Source organism: Folsomia candida, unplaced genomic scaffold, assembly GCF_002217175.1.
Source record: "Folsomia candida strain VU population unplaced genomic scaffold, ASM221717v1 Fcan01_Sc006, whole genome shotgun sequence".
In the NCBI taxonomy this organism is placed as follows: Eukaryota; Metazoa; Arthropoda; class Collembola; order Entomobryomorpha; family Isotomidae; genus Folsomia; species Folsomia candida.
Genome location: NW_019091198.1, coordinates 7,095,774 through 7,114,830, shown reverse-complemented (window position 1 = coordinate 7,114,830; position 19,057 = coordinate 7,095,774). Strand labels below are relative to the sequence as shown.

The following is a 19,057-nucleotide window of genomic DNA, read 5'->3' as shown; positions in this document are numbered from 1 at the left end:
ATTCCAAACCCAAACAAAGTATTTCTTCCTTGCATGCTCACGATCAAGGCATTTGCTTCATAAGCATTTCATTTTTGAGAATTATTTCAGAAAGAGATGGATCCGCACAAAATGCAATTATTTAAGTGGTGACCATTCTGCATTGAAATAATTAAAGTGTAATTAATCGTGCAAGTGAAATCTTATATGAAGTCCTACATTATAATTAATTACAGTGTCATGATGATGCGTAATGATTAATGATTACAAGTAATTTTGCAAAATAAAGCAATTATTGCGAACTGCCTAGAGTTCTGTGCCATTTGTGTGAGAACATGTGGATCAGAACGGCCAAGCAATTTCTCCTTGCTGCTGTTAAATTTAGAAATATATTTAGTTTTTCTTCAGTCACGATAAAAATATGGATCATATCGCACGGTGGAAATAAGCATGTTTAATTTGTCACAACGTTTTTACTCTGAGGTTCCAAACGATGGGCATATTTTGTAATTTTTGTAATTTTGATATTATATTATTTTTTTAATATCGAGCGAAATCTTATGTGAAGCATGTAACCCTCAACTTCTGTACAAAAACTGATCCAAGTAAGTAAGAAGCCGTATTGGAGGAATCCGACCTCAATTTCTTCAACAAATGTTGTTAATTGATAAATGCGATCATAAAGGAAAACCTTTATGGGATTTAGATATAAGAAAAACGCAGCCTTCTTATCGTTCATAAGTCCAACAAAGTTTTACAAGATGTTCCTCATTTTGACACGCAAATTGTCAAAGGAGCCGTTAATGGTGGTAGAGGAAGGACTGCATGTGTAGAATTTACTAGTGATCCAATTTACAAGTGGTTATTTTAAAGCCACAATCATCGACCTTGCGACACGAAGAAGAAGAATCTACAAAACGACTACACATGTACACAGGCTTGCTTTACCTCTAATTTTTATCTTTGGCCAAGCCAACCAGCACTTTATTCCGTACAAGACCGACAACTTCAAAATTCATGACATTTTCTAAATTAAGGGAACCAAGCATGCAAAGAACGGTCCTGCTTCCTTGTCGAGTGCGTCTTTAACAACCTCATTTCTATTTGTAGAATTTTATGAAATGATCTCTCTTAACGGAGAACAAGGTGAACGGAAAATGGGAGAATTTTTCCACTTTTTCTAAGAGATCTTATTCCACAAGCACAGCACATGCTATGTACACTTGCCATGCGTTATATTGATATCACCACGATTGAATCAGATTAAGATGGGCCATATGGTAGAAATTATCCAGTGTGAGTTGTACAAATCTAGAATTCAACTCTCGGACGAAAATGAGACACTTATTATCTAGGAAGCTAGCTCTACATTTATTGAGATGACGAGCGGATTTCTCAGACCTGATTACATAGTAGGCACTCACCAGCTATAAGTCTCATTTTTTGATCCTGTCCAGTATCATCACCATTGCTGCTGCTACCTGCTAATCGTAAATACTATCATGTCATGATTATTACTCTCCGACAAACTGCAATGGTGAGAATTTGTAGCAAAGTAAATTTAGTGTTGCCAACAAGCTCTAAATGAGTTGAAGATGAATTGGCCATATATGCACCACCTTCTGCAAAATTGATGTTTTAAGCATTTTTGGACCCCTAGATAAATTTGGGATGAACTGATATAAATTTCAAATAAAACAAAATTTATAATTTTGTTATTTGAGACCAAGCCTTAATGAGCCGTAAACAAGCTGGACCAAAAATTATGAATTTCAAAATCCTTACAATCCAATTTTTCAATAGGTGGTGGTGACTGATTGCACATAAGGCCAACTCATCTCAACTTATTTAAAGCTTGTTGGCAACAAATTTAACTTGTAGCTTTGTAATTAATGCAACTGTTTCTCAAATAGTTCCGTTAAGCATCGATCGTGATCATAACGAAATTAATGTATTGTTAGAGCAGTGGTTTGATGCCACCTAAGCTTCCTGTCTGAAAATGGTCAATCCTACCAAACAAATTATGGCATGTTGAACTCTGCTACAAATACACATCCTGAAAAAATGCTTTGGGCAAGAAGTCCCGGAAACCGTTTAGAATTATGGCACTCTTGCTTCTCATATTGTTCAATGCATCTCCGCATTGGAATGATTTGTTGAAAAATAAACTAGTTATTGAGGAGAACAATCCATTTACGTAAGGTACATATTTAGTTGAGGCTGTGGTGGGAGAGGATGTTTCAAAAGTCATCGAGTGGAAAAAAGCCAAGTATAATTTTATAAAGGGGCAGAATTTAACACAGTACCACCTGGCCACCTACGAGTCAACCCTTTGTTTGCTCCCACAGATCATTATGACAATATTTATGAGTCAATGGTCGAATTTTTGATGACTTTAGAAACGGGCCTCACCCAATATAGCATATTTCTAACAATGGCGCAGTAACTACCTGGCTCCCTGTCTACCTCCTGCGATATGTTTTATATAAGAGACGAACAATACTCTCCCTTCAAATAGAAATTGTTTGCATTAATGCATTAATTACTGTCTGTTAACACAAAGTCTAATTGGGGTGAATTTTATATTATTCAGAATTTTATATTAGTCACTGGCAAACCAGTAATGCATAGATAATTTTTGATTGACAAATTCTTTACACATTTTGTACGAACTATCAGTACATGAATTATCATGATATAATTTTGGAGTCGATTTTTGTAAATACTCATTTCTTTAGAAAAACATACAAATTTTAATTTTTCTACGCCTTGATCCAGAGGAAGTTGTCTTGTTTCCACTATTACTTGGCAGGGCTTAAAAACAGGCATTAGCACGAGTATACATATGAAATGACGATACAATATGGCAGCTGAAAAAAGTCGTCTAGAGACAAAATCCAGATAAATAATTCATGATGTGCAATAATATTATTGGGTTGACGACGACGCTGCCGGATTGGGGACTGAGCAGTCAAGCAGGCAGGCTCCAACCGAAACTGCTTGAACTTGTGTCATCCACTTTGTATTTTAATTTTCTAACAATAAAATGCAAATGGTTTCCAAATGCATTTCGGTATTACATCAGGTTCCCATGTCATCTCCAAATGTCAATTGTTCCCTTTTTGTTTTTGACATGGTATCATCTCTCCTCCTGTCAATTCCCACTCGTTGGAGCGAGTATTTATTGCCCTATGCATCCCATTATGCGGTAATTTGTATCCTTTGTGATCCTCATTTAAATATGTTGAACGCTTTTTGATATTTTTGATGCCAACATCCGGCAGTTTACGGCGCTCAGCTTCAGTCGTCTTGCATTTCATTTTGTGCAGTATAACGATTCTTATTCCAAACATAAAGCAAACACAATTCATTTATTAATCATTATTATTCAGTTTTACTCTCAAAAAAATAAATTTCATTTCAAATGCCATCCGCTCGTAGGTCCTCGACTCTAAATTTATTCCGATTTGATAATACCGAATAAAAAATAACACATCCGTTCGCCACCTACTATCACCTACACCTTCGTCCATTACTATGTGTTAAGCTGTTATTATGACAGTTAGTGTGTGGGACAGTGGCCGAGAAAGCCGTGGGGACATTGCCATTGAAGGATAGGGAGGGAGGGGTTTGTATAACGTGGGGAGATGATAGGGACATCGAACAACCGTGCGGACTTTGTCCCTTTGTCCCCACCCAAGCTTCTGCAGCCACTGTATTTAATGCAATTAACATGACAAGTGACTGAGCATTGTGATAACAAAAATTGCCGTAATTTAGGGTTATCCAATGTTCCCATCCGGGCGAAAGGGTCGATTTGGAAGATACCCTTGGTCGCAGTTGGTGGACTGAAGTGGAGGGATTACCCCAGAGACTATGTGGCCGAGAGGATGCTCATATGCTGCATTATTGCAGGTAATCATGTAAATTAATAAAGGCTATGAAATATTTAGTTACAATGGAGGTCCCCCAGCGTATGCTCTCCGATTTTGAGCAGCAAATTAGCGTAAATCGATGACAAATTTAATTAGTACGAAGTTTGACACGATCTCTCAATGTGCACGTTTGGCAGAGATATTTGCATCTGAAGAAGAGGAAACGCGTCCTAAAGTTGACAAATTTTACACTTTCGAAATTTACTGCGTGTTTTCTCCTCTTCGGATGCAAATATCTCGGCCACACGTGCCCATTGGGAGATCATGTCCTTTACAAATTTCGTCCTAACTAAATTTGTTATCGATTGACACTAGTTTGCTGAAAATCGAGAGCACACGCTGGGATCCCTCCAATTAGTAGCACCGTAACTTTTCCTAAATTAAGCTATTCAGACTCCATCCGCAAGATTTTCCACGAGAGAAGCGTGTCCTGTACAAGGATTATTTGACCTACTGGTTCCCAATTCGTTGAAAGTGGACTACTTTCTCCTCCTATTTTTATATTGGTTATCTATGAGCTACAAAATCTAAAAACATACCAAAATTCATTTACATTTGTAAGTCTCTTCTACGAGCGAAAATAAATTTCAAAACTTACACGTTTCAGTTTAATAGTAGAACAATTTTGTGATTTATTTCACTCTATTTTTTCATAAAAAAATTGACAATAGAAAAAATTCGATGTAAAGATGTACTAAATAAAAAAGCACCACTAAAAGTTTCAATTAATACATCAGTCTTAAAGAACTGGTCGTCCGTCAATTAATCCAGGGTTAAATCGCCGATCAAGTTCTCCTCCCCTTCGTCATCAACTGGGGGCTGGGTTGCTTGATCGCCCGTTTCTGCCGCCTTGGGTGGTTCCTCTTCCTCACCTGGTGCTCCTTCCAGGCGCAATTGATCAGGAACAGGATAGAGGGAATCCCCCACCTTGACGACACCTTGGACAAAGTGCTTCTCAAAGAACTTTTCCCACTCCCGTGGACTCATGTCGTCACATGCGATACTATCCACGTACTGAATCATGTCCATGTACATGTTTGACTCTTCGGTCTGTAAATGACATGAATTTTTGTACAACTTTAATCATATTACCAGTGAATTAATGTAGGACTCGATGATTCGACACCAAAATCGGCACATTTTTAATCATTTCTCGCCTTTAGGAATTTATTTTAAAATTCTGGACGACAAACTTGTAGTCAATGAGTTTATTAATAGAATGGCGATGAGTTTTCAAGCCAGTTTCGAGCAGTTCAAATTTTTCCGAAGGTTTCTTAAACATGAGATCTTCTCCAAAAAGTGTCAAAGTCTGGAGTGTTTATTTGTTAAAAATTAACAGACTTGCTCTACAAATTCATCGTCCAGAATTTTAAAATAAATTCCCATAGCCGAGAAATGACTAAAAATGTGCTGATTTTGACGTTACGCAAAAATTGATCATTTATTATTCACGTACCACTTTTTTCTCTGCTTCCGTCATTTTCTTAATGATATCATCCAATTCGTCCCGTTCGTTCATTAAGCGGCTAATCGTGGTTTCTATGACTTTTAAGTATTCCTTCTTGTTCTCGGAGTGACGGCTTGCCGCGCCTGTTTTCTGCCGTTCATCTCCTGCCTCGGCCTCCGCTTCGCCCCCGTCCGCGCCAAGGTCGCCAATCTCTTCCTCGTAAATGTCAGGCTCGTCGTCTGCACCAGGCAAAAAATCAGCTCAATGCTTAAAATTCTTATAATTTTGCATAAGTATTCTCTCACCACCTGCCCCATCTGGTTTTTCGGCTTCTTCGCCCTCCTGTTTCGGCAACATCGGTCCGAGCAATTTTGCCACAGCAGCGACGGATTCAGCATCCTTGGTCAAATGCATTTTATTCAAAAGAGCCTGATAGACTCCTACGTTCGTGTGGGACGCGATCAGCTCGGTCGGATCAATTGATTCCGCCAGACTTGTGAGGCGATTGGAGCACGCCTAAACAGAATCAGTAGAATTTTTTATTAGCCTTGATAAGTATATTGACAATATAAAAAAATCACGTAAAAATTAAATTAGTAACATACCGCATTCCAGGCGTTAATAGCAGATTCCTCCTGGATTCCGGAAGACGTGCTGGGTTGCGGTTGCTGTTGCTGTTCAGGAGAAGAATCCATTGTTGACACCCACAAAGATAATGAAACGATCTGGCTGGAGGAGGGAAAAAAAGTCAGATTAGACAATTGTACTTTCACACAGTGGTCGCGGAGGCGTGGGGACAACGTCCCCCCGGTTATTCGATGTCCCCATCATCTCCTCATGTTATACAAACCCTTCCCGCCCCTATTCTACAATGTTAATGTCCCCACCGCTTCCGCGGCCACTGCTCTCACACAGCCACCAAATCAAATTTATAGAAATTCTATAAAAAATATCAAAACTTGGATCAAAATCAAACCACTCAGAGTAAAAAATTGCAATTTTAATGGAACCAAGTATTAATGGAGAAAGATATCATTATTAACCCCTAATCAACCCCATACCTCAATCAAAAACCAATTAAATTTCACCCGAATTATAAAAAAAACGAAACGAAAAAAAAATCTAATCCAACTCCAACCAAAAACCATCAAATTTGAGTAAATGAACAATAAAATAGCTATACAAACCTAAACCTCAAATAAAAAGGATACCTAATGACTCTTTTTATAAAAAAACAAATTTCTAACCTTTCAAAATTTCAAAATTTTATGAAACACTCAAAAGTCTGAGGAGCGAAAGGAAGCACGCAACGCACACTACTACCACGAGGCGAGAAAGAAATGCCAACGGCCACTTTTTTGGTGGCATCATCGTGACTAATCGTGAGACACGGGAGATTCTGGGGTGAAGCGAAATTCCTTTCTGGAAATGTTTTATTCTTATCCACGATAACTTTAGAACGGATTCGAATTTTGACATGCGGTGTTCGCCAAAGTGTTTCTAATTTTTGAAGTACGGGCGATGTAGATCATAAGGTCACAGTGCCACGGGGATGAGACCAACGGTCAAACGTGTCGAATTTTTTGTTTCGACCGTTTTAGACGCAGTTGGGGGAAAGAATTTCAGAAATCGACGTAGTTTTGACATATGATGACCTCGTGACCGTGTCGCTTCACTCCTTTGCTATATCGGTTACCTTGCAACGGTTTATTTACCAATGCTAACTGTACACTTTTCCATATTTTTGTGGGCGAGATTCCAGCAGCATAGTTATTATGACTGATAAGTCAACAAAGGTATCAAACTATAATTCATAGTAATTTTCCACGGGAGAAGCGTTTCTTCCATTTTTGAGCATAACGACAAACAAGACTGTTCAAACCCAAACTTCCGATAACTGTTGCTCCATCAAAATCTAACGTCCTAACAACATAAAAATTTCAACCAGGAGAGAATCATCCGCAATGATGAGAACTATACAATCATTAATTCTTACATATTTAGTACGATACGTTTAGTAGTATATAAAAGTGGAATTTACAAACTTTCGTGATAGCCTTTTGTCTTGGGGCTGTCCAACCTAACGATCGCCTAAATGGGCCAATCAGCATCCGTTTAAAATTGCTCAATCTCGGTTGTGCTGCTTACGTAAAAAGTGATCTCAAAGATTACGCTAAACCGAGAGGAGAGGTTGATTAACTCTCAACTACTCCCAAGTCTCAGGCCTTCCTTCCAAGTTGACTCTCAATAATCGACTTTTCAGCCACATCCCAACCAGTCCTTCTGAATAAATTGTATTGTAGTAAATATTATTATGAAAACAAAAAAGGGGTGAAGAAGGCACGCTAATTGCTCCCAACTTTTTTGTCATAGGTGACATAATCCTTGTGCATACGTAATAACCCTTGTTTCTAATTTCTAATTGTACTATCACTTTCTTCAAATTGAGCCGGACAACCTTTTCATCCCAAGTTATGGCACAGAGGGAACATTGTCATTTTCGAGTACTATACCAATTAAAGGCCTACAAGATTGTCAAAGGACGACAATTTCAGAAACATGAATGACACCAGATAGAAAGAGTAGTTCTGGTGGTGGTGAATGCATCAACTTTGTAAATTGTCTCCTATTCAGCAATAATTAAAATCAGATCTTGTCCTCTGAATGAACGGGTCATGATGAATGAAAGAAAGGTATCTCTAACTGCACGCATAATAGGAGTTTCATTCGACACGCTTTTGTCATCAAATTATCTGACTGATAAAATTTCGATTTGCGATGACTGGCCACTCCACGACTTTTGGTGATGAACAATCAAAGAGGAAATTGTAAGGTAGGTGGTGGTGGTTGCCGGTGGGTTGCAGTTGGGTTGGGCTTCAATGAAAATGAAAACAAATTTACACTCAATTAAAAGTTACTTAATCATCGCAGTCTCAACTCCAGCAACAATTCATAATGGAAAGTCTTTGAAAATTGTTAGTCTTTAATTTCTATGATTTACGATGATGTACAAGTTGCGTATGCATGTTGTGGGGCCGAAAGGCAAAGTGTCATCTGACTTGGCAATAAATAACAAATCTGCTTCAAATGCCCGTAAATTATGATGATGCAGGCATTGACACTTTTATGACCATTCTTGCAACGACTTTGGTTAGGTTGGGTATTGTAGAAAGGAAACGCTAAATTACAATGTGCAGGAATTGCAATAGAATAGATTACAGAAGCTGAATAAAAAATACAATTGCTTAATTCTGGCTTATTTCGAAAAAAAATCTGCGTTTCTCTTTGGTTTTAGACCTTTCCCAAAGTGTCCAAGAGTTTGTAGAACGAATAAATAAATTGCGCGACGACGACGACTCATTATCGCAGCACAGCCAAACATCCAGTCAATCAATTCTCTTATCTAAATTCGTGACCAGATTGTGATCGTGAATGCTCAGTTGTACATGAACTTATTTGTTCTCACTGTAAATAATGGATTGCAGATTGTAAAATCTTTGTGTGGATGGTAATTTTCTCAAATTCGATCCGTGTATCGAAATACTTGAGAGATTGATTTCATTTATTACAACAATATCAAACGAATAGGCTCATGATTTGATTCCAACGTCATCTCCGGCTTTGCATATTATTCACCTTTTTTAAGAGGAAAGCTGCTCCATCTCATTATCCTCATTGTTCACAAAAGCTACTGACTTTAGCAGAGTGTTTAATCACGGATTGAGCCCCAAACAGCATGCACCTTTTTATTTCTTCTTTAACAAATCATAAATAGAAAACATTTCTCGTACCTGATTCTCCTGCACGGACTGTAAAAAAGACGGAGGGATGCAGTAGCCAATTGACTCGGTTTTGTACAACTCATCATCTAATTTCCTGCATTATTCTCTCGCATCCTATCCCCAGTTTTTTTTAATTGTGTAAAAAGAATTTAGTGAATATGTCATTGCAGTGATAATGTTCAGCTAAATGATCACATCTGCACAAGCCCCACGTCATCCTTAGTTCGACTTGTAGTTGAAAAATAGTTTCCGATAATGAAACTGAATCAAATTCGAGTAGGATTGATTCAAACAGATATTTAAGAAGTTAATATTTTAACGCTTTTTGTGCTCCGTGTAACCAATTGAAAGAACACTTGACACTCTTTACGTGGACATTTAAGGATCGTGGCTTGTGTCAGGAATCAAATCCATTGAGAGCAAAATTGAATGTCATCATTGTGCTTCGTAATGATGATCACTATTTAGATCAAATGTATCAAATGTAATCCCTGCTACCGGGCTTTGAGATTTTGAAACATTTTCTTTTGTGGATTATTGTAGCTTTGTCCATGAGATTGTATTACATTGTTACGCCAAGCACGCAGTCATGCAACGTCAACGTTAGATCGTCTCAAGATATGGGGCGCTTTGAGACGTAAATGTCTATTAACTTGCTGGATGTCAGATAAATGACATACATATGTATTTATTATTACACGAAACGATTGATTATATATTGGGTAAACAAAGAGTAGAGTTTTAAGAACAAATGCAATCATTATCATCATCCTTCAGACATTTATGTAACCTGCGAGCAGCAGCAGTAGAGAAGGAAATTTGTGAAGTTTTTAATCACCTAATTGTGCACCCTTTGCACTCTAGAATTACCAAGTGCTTATTCGCATATTGAAGCATTATCCTTCTGAAAATATGTTGTTTTTCATCATCCATCCAACACTTACTTGCACCTCGGACGGAATACGTATGTATGTGTAATAGCATTTCATCGCATGATGCGGATGAGGATTAGTAATTAAGACGTCGCGATAGTGACTGTAAACATTTGCAACCGTGTTATTATCTAGCAAACCCAATTTAATTATCAGCATATGGGAGATTTGGCAAAGTAAATAAACCGTGTGCGACATGATGAGAAGGGTGCAATTAATAATAACAGCATAATCACCAGGTGAATCAGTCTTCGAGGTAGCATATTTACAGAGTAATTAGATTAAAATTAAAAATCCATCTCCTTGCACACACTATTTCAATTTAGGGCATGCAGGATTAGTGGAAAAATTGTGGTACAACGTGTTGCATATGGATGGATTCTGCTGCTGCTGTTGCTCGAAATAAACAAGTTGAAGAAGAAGAGGGAGCAATTTGGGACGTCACAAGAGGGGATGCGTCTTATCTTTACCTCTTTCACACAAATGCATAAAATCATGCCGAGCTGGATGGGGCGAGTTTCCCCACAAGAAAGCAGATGAGATGTAAATATACCAAAAGGAGATTTATTTCATGCACCTTAATTAACTTAACGAGAGGTTGAGAAGAAGAAAGACTTGAAAAGTCGAAAGTGATAATGGTGCCCACTTATCGTCGTTTAATTCTTACTGTTTGGAGGAATCATTTCAAATTATTTCAAATTTAAAATGCATCAAATTGACTGCCTGCTTCGAGCCAGGCTCCGAGTGGAAATATATCATCGGTAATTTCACGATGGACTCGATTTTTTATAACTCCCGTCCCTCTTCCTGTGGTGTTTGTGAGTAATTTACGCACACACCCGTAATCAAGTTATAGTCGGCAGTAGACGTCGTCGTCGACCAGAGTTGTACACATTACTGACTGAGGTTGTTGGGGCTGGTGTTCAGCAGCGTGGGCAATAATTGATCGGTGCAATGAGAGAGAGAGAGCCTAACGACGCCATGTTCATTTTGGGTAAAAAATCTGGAAAATAATTTGACTTTAAGTGCAGTAAAAGCACCTCAGCCAACCTTTCAGAGAGCTTCGTGCTCTGGTGTGTCCTTTGTGGTTTGGATTGCGTGAGGTTGGCCGGTTGACTGACTTGGCGTTGGCTCCGGAGAGAGGCTTCTACTTTATAAAAAGACCTGTAAATAGTATCATCATCATGTTCACGACGAACGTCATCAATATTATGTATGTGGTGGGTTACTACGTATTTCGACGCATTTTGGTCTATGATACTCGTTCCTGTTTATCTTGATACGTAACCCTTTTTTCATGAAAAATATATATAATCAAAAGGATGCGCGTTTCCGAGACTCGTGGCAGTTTTTAATTACTCTGATACTATGTATTTTTACGCTCATCTTAATTATATTTAGGTAGATAAAAATTACTTGCATAATAGCAAAAAGCGTTACAGTCTCGAGTGTTAAAAATTAACATGAAGCTGGCGACTCTTCAACGACACAAATAAATTTTTCGGAACTAAATTTGTGCACACGACTCTTTTGAAACTTAATCAGAGATCCAACATGCTGAATGGTTGCAACAAAAAACAGGATATTACAGCAAATATACTAATTTTTTAAGTCGAACAATGTATCGTACCGGTAATCTCCTGTTTTGAAGTTACCTTGGTCATAATGTCATCCTCATGTGATGGCGAAACCAAACCAACTCTGAGGAGTATAATCTATGTATACGTACAACCCAATGTCTCAGCCCGTTTAATCAACTAAATCGGCTTTTAAAGCTGAGCAGATGATAAACAAGATTGATTTCTTGTTTACGAATTTGATAATTGACTGTTGTTGGTGAGTCACAAAACAAAAGCCAACTGTCACCAGAGACAGACTTGTACAATCTGTCATTCTTCTGCTGATTAGTAATACGTACGTGCATACTGCTTCATAAAATGTGTTATTCCACGCTGCATGGTCCATTTTCATGGCACCACAAAGTCCCTTGATCACGTCTTCGGAATATGATGAAAATTGAGCAAGAAATAAAATAAATGCAGCCTGGTAAAGGGAATTCCATGTAATATCAGAATTAATTAAGGCAGTAGAACAGCAATGAAGACATCAACATATCTCTCTCTCGAGGGAATAGAAAGTGATATGGCGTTGATATATAATTACCAGAGTCACCTGAACTGAACAGCGTGGGTTAGTGCCGACCATGGGTCCACTTCGTTCTTATCTTTGGCTCATTGAATTATGGCTCTGCTTTGAGATATTTCCAGATTCTCTCAAAAAATCACTTGGGCCTGCCTGCCTGCCCAACTACTTTTCTTACCAAGTTGCCTCCTTCTCATACCGAAATGTACACCTTGTCCCTTTCTTTTCCGTACTTGCTTCGGGTTTCCTCACCACCGTGTACTTGATCAATCACAAGTTTGATCTGCTTAATGTGACCCGTCTTGAGCGAGCGTCCTAATTTAATGACATAAACGAGGAGCCTCTCTCTCTCTCCGACGACAAGCAAGGTGTCGGACGTTTCTGGTTCCTCTTGGAGCGGGTCCATTGAGAAAAAAACGGGTTAATAGATTTGTCATTGTTTGTGTGCTCTGGCTACATTGTGTATAGACGGGTTGTCGCCCTGTAGCTCATTCAGCTCAGACAAGGAACACTACTTTCCCATCCAATTCTTCTCCAGCAAACTACGGCTTGAACTGTTGCAACCTGAAATTGTCTCGGTTACATATCATTAAGAATCCATTAAGCTTTTAGGGTGAACATTCAATGACCAAGTTGAGTCAGTCGCGGTGCTTTGTGTCGCTCACAATTGTGGGCCCATTAATGAGATTCTTGCTTTGATCCGAATTCCTCTACTCGTTATTAGAGGTACAAAAACAACAACAGCGACACACACACAGGGTCATCATCACGTATCAAAATTGATCAACTTACTTGCTACATAAGAAGAACAACATCCGCGAAACATATTTATGTCTTGAATCTTGCGTCTTTAATCTCAATCAGGATTTTGAACTAATTTCTTTACCCTTCTCATGCTAAATAACTTCTGAAACTGTGGGATCACAACAAGCAGGGGTACCGGTGTACATACATTGTAATAATCCATAATCTTGTTATTGCAGTTCTGTTCAATTGCTGAATGGAGAATCACTTAATGATAATCCATTGATTGTGGTTGTACATATTTCTTGAATGACATTATAAAACGGGGAACCACTGCCTATTTTAATCAAGGGCAATGCTAATTAAATAAGTGGTGGATGGGGTAGATAGATTACGCATTCCATAATTCTAAGCCAACTCTTTGGCACAATTTGGCTTAAACAATCATCGTCAGTCAGTCAGTTAATAATCCTGCATAAGCCAGCACGGGGCCGGGCTTTTATAATCTTATCCTTACTCTCAATTAGTTCCAGATGGAACTGACTTTGTTCTTTGGGACTTAATTATTTGGCATTGGCTGCCACACACAGTTGGTCGGCTCATGGTTGACTTTTATTTAAGAAGGAAATGTGGATCATCACAATCTATTTTTGAACTTTATAAACAAAGTCAATAATATGCAGCCATCAATAATTTAACACCGCAGAAAATAACAGAGTTGTTTTTCTAGTTAGTGTAATATGCCTTATTAAAAATGTCATAATAATAATAATTAAACACCATGCAATAACGTGGTAATAAATAATGCCGAATTGTTAGTCCTCCGTACAATTTTATTACTCAAATGGGGTGATGAGCCGTGAAAAATGTATTTGCCTCAAGTGGCAAAAAGAGAGGAGGAAGTTAAGAAGTAATCTCCAGGCGACTTGATTTCCCATTAAGACCCAATGATGCAAAGGATCAAAATGTCGATTACGCGATACTCCTCTCTCAAACTCTGATGCTGATGCGTTCAGACAGTTCTCCAAGATAAGACACAGAATGAGCATTAAACATACACACGTAGCAAGAAAGAAAGAAAGACGAGCCACCAATATCTCTAGAAATGAGAAGCACCTGAGAATACAGGTAGATTTATCCCACTGCTTCTGCTGGCTCTCTTTGTGCGAGGGAGCTGATTAATAGAGTAAGGAATAAGAAAACGAGTGAATAGATTTGGCTTGGTTTGGAGCGAGCTAGTCAACCAAATTTATCACTTGTCATCCCTTTTATAATTTTTTATCATTTTTTCTCATGCCAAAGCAAAAGCAAATCAAGCCAACTTTCATCAATATAATTATGAGCTCTGACAGTTCCATCGGGATAGACCGTGGCAAACGTGAATTAATTTCATGATACACCTCTTCTCATGCCATTGACACTGATGCCTCCTCCACACGTTTCCTGCCTTCCTTTGCATTATTATTACCACTGAATTACATTATTCGCATCTTGTATATTCACACAGTGTGGTGACTCTTGATGTTGGTGTCATAAAATATTTGTAATAAAGTGCAGTCTGCAGCATCATCGTTGAGAAGCTTTGACACATTTAGGCTCGGTTTTTTATTAATATTCTTTAACTATTGACGAAAGGGATGAAATGTGACTTATCTCGATTATGAATATTGTTAGAATTATACTAAATTGCACAAAGTTACTCCCAAATTAATTTTAAAATCCAAACCTACATTGTCTCATTTTCCCCAAACAATAAACATCCCTCAACTTTACATCTTCATCATTTCGCCCAATTTGCAAGTAATTGTCATCCCCTCATTGCACCTCCCACTTAATATTTCTTATTATAGAATCCACACACCGTGACACAATCAACTGAAATGAGAAAAAAACGGCAACCAATTTCCGCAAAAGCTTGCTTGGAAAAAGTCGTTACCGTGGGTCTCACCTCACTTAAGTATGTACATCGAGGACAATTAGCAAAGTCAGACTTTTGGTCGTGCAGCTGGGCGAGATAGAGATAGCGAAGAGGTACATTTTTAGGAATTGTAATCCAACACTTGTACATAGCTGCTTGGCATTATTTTCATAGCCTGACTGAAAAGGTGTATGAATTTGGTGGGAAAGAGTAATAGTTTGCAGCCAACTTTGATGATAAACGAGGAGAACTTGACTTTTTAAGGAGATGGAAATGGAGAGGCGAAGAGAACTCCTTTGCAAATTGAATTGGTTCAAAGGAATTGTTATTGTTGTCCATTATTTGTTGATTGAAGGATGACAGACGGGGAGTCGTGAACATCTCTTCTTCTTCTCCTTGTAAATGTCTTTTCTACTTGAGTGCTCCGGAGTGCTCCTCTTCCTCCTAGATTATTTTTCCGCACGATTTGCTACCACGGTAGTGACGTGTGTAGTAGTGGCGCTTTCCTATTTTCATCGCTAAACGCCTAACGAACAACAAATCCTGCTCCATTCATTCCTTATCAAATTGAGTTTGGCAAATTGCGTCGTTGAGTCTTTTTTAAAAAAAGTTTCAATTCGACAATAGACAAGTTGATGGTCCAGCCAGGGTGATTATGTGGGATTGATGATTCCAATGGCTTGTGATCGACAAAGAATATCTACACTTAAAATAAAGATTTCAATTTCTGCTGTATTTCTTTTATCAAATTAATACTTTTCAAAATAAACGATTACACGAATACTTATTCCCATCCGTTTCAATAAAAGATGGGATTGACCTATTCAATTTTAGCCTTTTCATTAAATTAAATTTAAACGCGATTGCTATGAAATGCGTGAAAGCTTCCACGCCAAAAGTAATGTTAACAGTGATTCATTATTTATATGGTCCTTATATTTCTGTGTACATTGTTGCGATGAGCGACGGAATGGAGAGCATTTCGTGCAAAACCATCATGTTTTGAGAATTAACAAAGATCTTTGTATCAAACGATCTCTTTTATGCAGTCACTCTTTAGGATTTGCAAAGTTGGCAGAAAAATTGCTAGAAAATTATTGACTTAAAAGAGCTGCTTAGAATTAAACCCAGCCCAATGAGACGAATACAAAAAAAAATTCCCGTACCTGTCTAAATTAATTTAAAGTGCTTTAACGTGAAGGTGCGGTCGCCGTATTCTGCATCACTGAATTTGAATGACCAGGTCATTGTTATCATTTTGTAAATGGTCATCTGCCACAGCTCTTTTCTTCGCATTCTCGCCCTTCTTATCATCCTGGTGCGAATTCTTTCTCATTTCCTGTCAGCTTATCCCGACCCGAATTCCACGAGAAGAAGCACTTAAACTTGGTTGTTTTTTTTTACATTTGCTAGTTTCAGACGAGGTTTCCTTTCCGCTAATCCAAATATATTTAGGTAGCAATACGTAATATGGAGTACGTATTATGTGTGTGTGTATAAACGAGTAACTAAGGATCAGTTTAACACAAGTTGCGCAAAACCCTTAAAAATAATGACCTAAAATCAGCTCTTACACACAAAGTATCCAATGTGTGAGAGGAGGTAGTCGACTTGCGGAAATTTTCAAGCAGGAAAACAGAATAGATTTTTAGAGTAATTGTCCATGCGTTGTTCAAGAAGACTATATTAAATAAGGGAAGAAATGATGATGAAAAGTGGCTAATGAGCAGCATCAAGAGGAATTTCTTCAACTTGTGATAACTCGTATTTAGATAAGTATTTACTTGATTCGATTCAATCCCATTTCCCTTCGTTTGAAGGAACGCAACTTGCCGAGAGGGTCATTTTTTGAGGGTTTTGTTGTGTTGTTGGTGGCATTAAATTGATAGGAGAGAAATGATTTCTGCGATTTCGTGCGTGAAACTTGAGACCACTTGTTTTATGGATTATTAAGTTATTAACGTCGCATCTCGAAAGAGTTGAGTTTTTAAAAGATGAGAACACAACTCACCAAACGAAACTAAATCGTAAGAATGAGACCACACCACAAGAAGAAGAGTGCCCATAAGGCACTCTTTTTTTACTGCTGGCCGACACTGTACTCACCTCGGCTCTAGTGCGTATTTGGAAACAGAAAACAATTTCGTGTAATAAGGTATAATTTTGTCTTTGATTTTCTGAATTTATGTTACGACATGGCAAAGGTTGCCTGTTAAAGTTCTTTTTGAGGCAGTAAAGTAAATATCTAATATATGTGCTGCAAGATTTAATGGTTTTATAACAATGTGTCTACGACTACTTACCTGGAAGAGAGTCGAGCAAGAGCATGTTTTTATATTCTACCATTGCTGACGTGTTTATGATTTAAATCTGATTCCTTAACAAATTTGTGACTAAACGCAAATATAAACATTGCAATTTTCATTAGTTTCATGGTTTCTGTCCATATTTTTGAATTTTCGAATCAAACTTTAATAAAAACTTGGGTTAATTAGGTTTAGTTAGAATTGAGATTGCAACTAAATGACTTAGGGATGGTTTACTCAAAAACTGAAAACGCTGCCGGGACTATTATGTTCATATCATAATTCGTAATGTGTAATTAACGTGCGAGTTGCATATGTACGATGTCAAATTTGTTGGACGCCGACTTTGACAAAGTGATTAAGTAGACTTCTTGCCCCACACGGTATCCTTAAATTTTATTATATTCCTCAAAATATAATTGCATACTTTCTTCACTCTCAGTTAAGTTTTTCATAAAATTTTCAACTAAAAATTTACAACTTCATAAAGTTTCCAGTAATTTTTACAATTGTTTTAATCGTAGCAAAAATTATGTGCAATGCAAACTCTGTTAACCTTGAAGTTTTAGAATCGCTTCGAGATTATACTATGTATTTAGCCAGCCAATAAAAAAGTGCACCCTTTCGTGTCCCAACTCTTTTGCTACAATTAATTTTTAATACTATGCCTAACTCTTAATTTTTTGCATGGATCGTTTCGATCTGGGCGAATTATAAAATGTTGCTGCTGCTGATTTGTTCAGCAATTATGGAAACCAATGGCATGATTAAAACACCCTTTTTATCCATATACTTATTTTAATAGGAATTAACCCTGGTGAAGAATATTTATTTAACTGATGGGGTTTATTATCTACGTCTTTGCTCGACTAGTGACTAGGGTTGTGCGCCTATGACAAACAACAACAACCCCCTCCTGATGCCAAGCCAGCAGTTCTTCTGATCTCTTTACAATCATGTAGCAAAAGTGCATTTGGCATTGTTAGGACGAGTAATTTTTTGGCGACTGGAAGAAGAGGAAGAAAGGGTTGATTTTGACAGTGTGGATGTGGCGGTGGTGGTTGGTGGGAGGGTGGAGCAGATGGGAAGGCTACACCTCCTTTGTGAAGGTTGGGCAACCAATAAGTTGAGTTTACCTGTGCCATGGCTTGATTGGGTTTGGAGGCGCAGGTATGCTCTAACCATCGTTTAATCTGACCAAGGCTGGCTGGCTAAGCTATTGAATCCACTAGCTCACTCACTCAAGATGATGATCACCTTCCTCTCTTCTCTGGACGGTTTTTCACTCTGCTATCAGATTCCCACATCGTATCATCCCCAATAAAAGAGCTCCGGAGAAATTCAGCACCCACTGCCAATTACCTTCTCACTCACAGGAAGACAGCACCACTCCGGCGTCTCCCACTATCTCAACTTTCTCAGGAAAATTCGTCTTATCGTCGCCTCTTATCTCTTTCCGGATTGCTCCCAGTGGTCTTAAAATAAAATAAATCCGAGTGCTTAACTTTTTCTAAACGACTCATTAATTACCAGTGATTACTTGGTCATAAAAAATCATTACCTTCGTTACGAAATGTGCAGTCAACGTGGTGAAAAGTTAGTTATAAAAGTGGAAATGATGTCGCCAACTTTCCACTCTTCTTCTCGTTGATCCTCTTGTTGTGCAGCCGAGTGTTGAGATTTAAGTGAACGCTATAAATGATTATCGAAACCAATCGGAGCCCAAGTAGGCTAGAGTTAAACCAGAAGAAGGGACATTTTTGGGACTCGATGGAATTCCCAGGTCAACTTCCCCCCAGCGCAACCCTACCCACTTCGGCAGGTCGGTACCACAAACATATTTACACGCTTGAATTCAATGACGAGAAAAAG

At 38.1% G+C, this 19,057-nt stretch overlaps 2 protein-coding genes and 1 long non-coding RNA gene across 7 annotated transcripts in view; 2 read left to right on the top strand and 1 right to left on the bottom strand.

Moving 5' to 3' along the window:
• The first annotated feature begins 3,321 nt into the window (after nucleotides 1-3,321).
• On the top strand, nucleotides 3,322-4,493 carry LOC118436097. Its single transcript, XR_004835198.1, has 3 exons — nucleotides 3,322-3,694; nucleotides 3,760-3,894; nucleotides 4,300-4,493. It is a non-coding gene; the product is annotated as an uncharacterized LOC118436097 (long non-coding RNA).
• A 22-nt stretch (nucleotides 4,494-4,515) lies between these two features.
• LOC110851446 lies at nucleotides 4,516-6,720 on the bottom strand. 2 transcript variants are annotated; one of them, XM_022099221.2, is made up of 5 exons: nucleotides 6,609-6,720; nucleotides 5,967-6,090; nucleotides 5,667-5,877; nucleotides 5,371-5,600; nucleotides 4,516-4,964 (listed from the first exon to the last, which is right to left on the bottom strand). In XM_022099221.2, the coding sequence occupies exons 2-5, from the start codon at nucleotides 6,054-6,056 to the stop codon at nucleotides 4,677-4,679; spliced, it is 819 nt and encodes a 272-aa protein (XP_021954913.1). In that variant the 5' UTR covers nucleotides 6,057-6,090; nucleotides 6,609-6,720; the 3' UTR covers nucleotides 4,516-4,676. The 2 variants fall into 2 exon arrangements, with proteins under 2 accessions (XP_021954913.1, XP_021954914.1); XM_022099222.2 differs by having other exon boundaries at nucleotides 5,670-5,877.
• A 10,737-nt stretch (nucleotides 6,721-17,457) lies between these two features.
• LOC110851009 (paired box protein Pax-6) overlaps nucleotides 17,458-19,057 on the top strand; it is a 32,364-nt gene continuing 30,764 nt past the window's right edge. For 2 of the 4 annotated variants that reach the window (XM_035852964.1, XM_022098635.2), the window contains exon 1: nucleotides 17,462-19,007. In XM_035852964.1, coding sequence (XP_035708857.1) covers nucleotides 18,884-19,007 — 124 coding nt within the window. In that variant the 5' untranslated portion in view covers nucleotides 17,462-18,883. Of the gene's footprint in view, nucleotides 19,008-19,057 lie in introns of all 4 variants that reach the window. The other 2 variants (XR_004835149.1, XM_035852965.1) reach the window with 2 other exon arrangements.

What these genes read in the sequence shown, in the direction of transcription:
- LOC110851446 (XM_022099221.2), bottom strand. Translation starts at nt 6,056, where the DNA reads ATGGATTCTTCTCCTGAACAGCAACAGCAACCGCAACCCAGCACGTCT. An exon ending in AAAACCAGATGGGGCAGGTG is followed by an intron (nt 5,601 to 5,666) that starts GTGAGAGAATAC and finishes TGCCTGGTGCAG; the next exon opens with ACGACGAGCCTGACATTTAC. An exon ending in CGGAAGCAGAGAAAAAAGTG is followed by an intron (nt 4,965 to 5,370) that starts GTACGTGAATAA and finishes TGTCATTTACAG; the next exon opens with ACCGAAGAGTCAAACATGTA.